General features: G+C 48.9%; 1 protein-coding gene across 1 annotated transcript; it reads left to right on the plus strand.

Moving 5' to 3' along the window:
- On the plus strand, positions 1 to 1,171 carry LOC148911288 (uncharacterized). Its single transcript, XM_089029789.1, has one exon. The coding sequence runs from the start codon at positions 82 to 84 to the stop codon at positions 943 to 945; it is 864 nt and encodes a 287-aa protein (XP_088885915.1). The 5' UTR covers positions 1 to 81; the 3' UTR covers positions 946 to 1,171.
- The last annotated feature ends 753 nt before the right edge of the window (positions 1,172 to 1,924 follow it).

Here is a 1,924-nt window from a genome sequence, read left to right on the forward strand (position 1 = left end):
GATGCTCGCTGCCGCGAATTTCTCATACAGGGTCTAGCACACTCCACCCGACGTTCCTATGCAAGCGGCCAAAAGAGGTTTATGGAATTTTGTACGCAACTGGGTAAAATTCACGCAAATGGCTCCCCCTGCCCAGCCGACGAATGGACCTTGTGTCTTTTCGCCACGTTCCTTTCCAGCTCTATTAGTCATGCATCAATCAAGGTATATTTATCCGCGGTCCGTGCTCTTCACGTCGAGATGGGTTTACCTGACCCTCTCCGTAATTGTTTGCGGCTACAGAGAGTCATCAAGGGGATCAACCGCGCGCAAGGCCTTAAAAAATCTCAACGACTACCTGTTACCGACGACATAATGTGGATCATTTTCAGGCATCTGAACATGGACCTGGCGGACCATAGGATGTTTTGGGCAGCATGTTGCTTAGCCTATTTTGGGTTTCTTCGTTCTGCAGAGTTCACTGTGCCAAATCTCAATTGTTACTCTCCTGAGATACATTTAAACGTTCGCGACATAGCCGTGGACTCCACGACGTCTACTACCTGTATTCGTGTCAACGTCAAGGCATCTAAGACTGACCCGTTTCGCAAGGGGTGTCATATCTTCATTGGGAGAGCTAAACCCCCTCTATGCGCGGTTGAAGCAATACTCTCATACATGGCAATTCGGGGAGACTCACCGGGTCCCCTGTTCCTCTTCCAGTCAGGACAACCTTTAACCCGCGTCCTTCTAACAAAGTGGCTAAGGGACATTTTGTCTGTTGCAAACGTCCCGGGAAATTACTCGAGCCATAGTTTCAGGATTGGGGCAGCCACGGTTGCGGCCCGCAATGGTGTGCCAGACCACCTCATTCAGACCTTGGGTCGTTGGTCTAGTAACGCGTTCCAGAGCTACATTAGAACCCCAATAGAGGCACTTGCTTCTGCTTCTGCTCGTCTGAGTTAACTTGAATAAATCACCGTTTTTCGAGCTTCCGGTCTCCGTGTTTCTCTCAGGTTGGGGTGCTTGGAATGTCTTGGATGAGGAGGTACCATGGTAACCGGTCACAGTGTCCTCTACCAAGCACCCTTGGTCGATCTTCGGTGGTGAGCTGTGGCCCGGTTGCCATGGTTACCTTCCAGCGAGGATGCGATCTGTCGCAGCCCGAGCTCGCCCTGGTACCTAACCCCAACTCATTTGTCGATGAGTTTAAATGTGGCTAAATGACATTTAGGCAAAGTTAAAATCGAGATTATGCATGCTGCTCAGCGGTCTTCCCAACAATGTGCGGGAGGGACCCAGGGCATTATCAGGGGCTTACTTGCCGTGTTTGCAGTGCTGATGGATTTGCACCAAGAGTTTTTCTCCCACCCTCCTTCCTCTGCTAATAGGTTCTCTACAGGTGAGTATATACTCCACTGAATCTCAGTGTGACAGGTACCGGTGGTGAGCTGTGGCCCGGTTGCCATGGTTACCTTCCAGCGGGGACGCGATCTGTCGCAGCCCGAGCTCTCCCTGGTACCTAACCCCAACTCATTTGTCGATGAGTTTAACCATCGGTACCATCGGTATTACATTTGGTGAGGGGACCTATGCTAAGTCCGTACAGCAGGAAGACCAATTCTATATTTCACCAAGTGTACCATCGGTACCATCGGTATTACATTTGGTGAGGGGACCTATGCTTAGTCCGTACCACAGGAATACCAATTCTATATTTCACCAAGTGTACCATCGGTACAATCGGTACCATCGGTATTACAATTGGTGAGGGGACCTATGCTTAGTCCGTACCACACGAATACCAATTCTATATTTCGGTGATAAAAGATGATTCGTGCAAAAACTTGCTTAATTAGTTGTGCTGATTTGTTATGCAATTTTTTTTCCTGGCTTTTGTGCTACTTGAGTTTCTTCAACAGCGGATGTTTTGATAATGTCTTGA

This window comes from Actinia tenebrosa, unplaced genomic scaffold (assembly GCF_029948245.1).
Source record: "Actinia tenebrosa isolate PJP-AT-01 unplaced genomic scaffold, QUT_ActTen_1.0 PGA_scaffold14__42_contigs__length_11649687, whole genome shotgun sequence".
In the NCBI taxonomy this organism is placed as follows: domain Eukaryota; kingdom Metazoa; phylum Cnidaria; class Anthozoa; order Actiniaria; family Actiniidae; genus Actinia; species Actinia tenebrosa.

Excerpts from the sequence above, each read along its gene's own strand:
- LOC148911288 (XM_089029789.1), top strand. The coding sequence starts at position 82 with ATGGAATTTTGTACGCAACTGGGTAAAATTCACGCAAATGGCTCCCCC.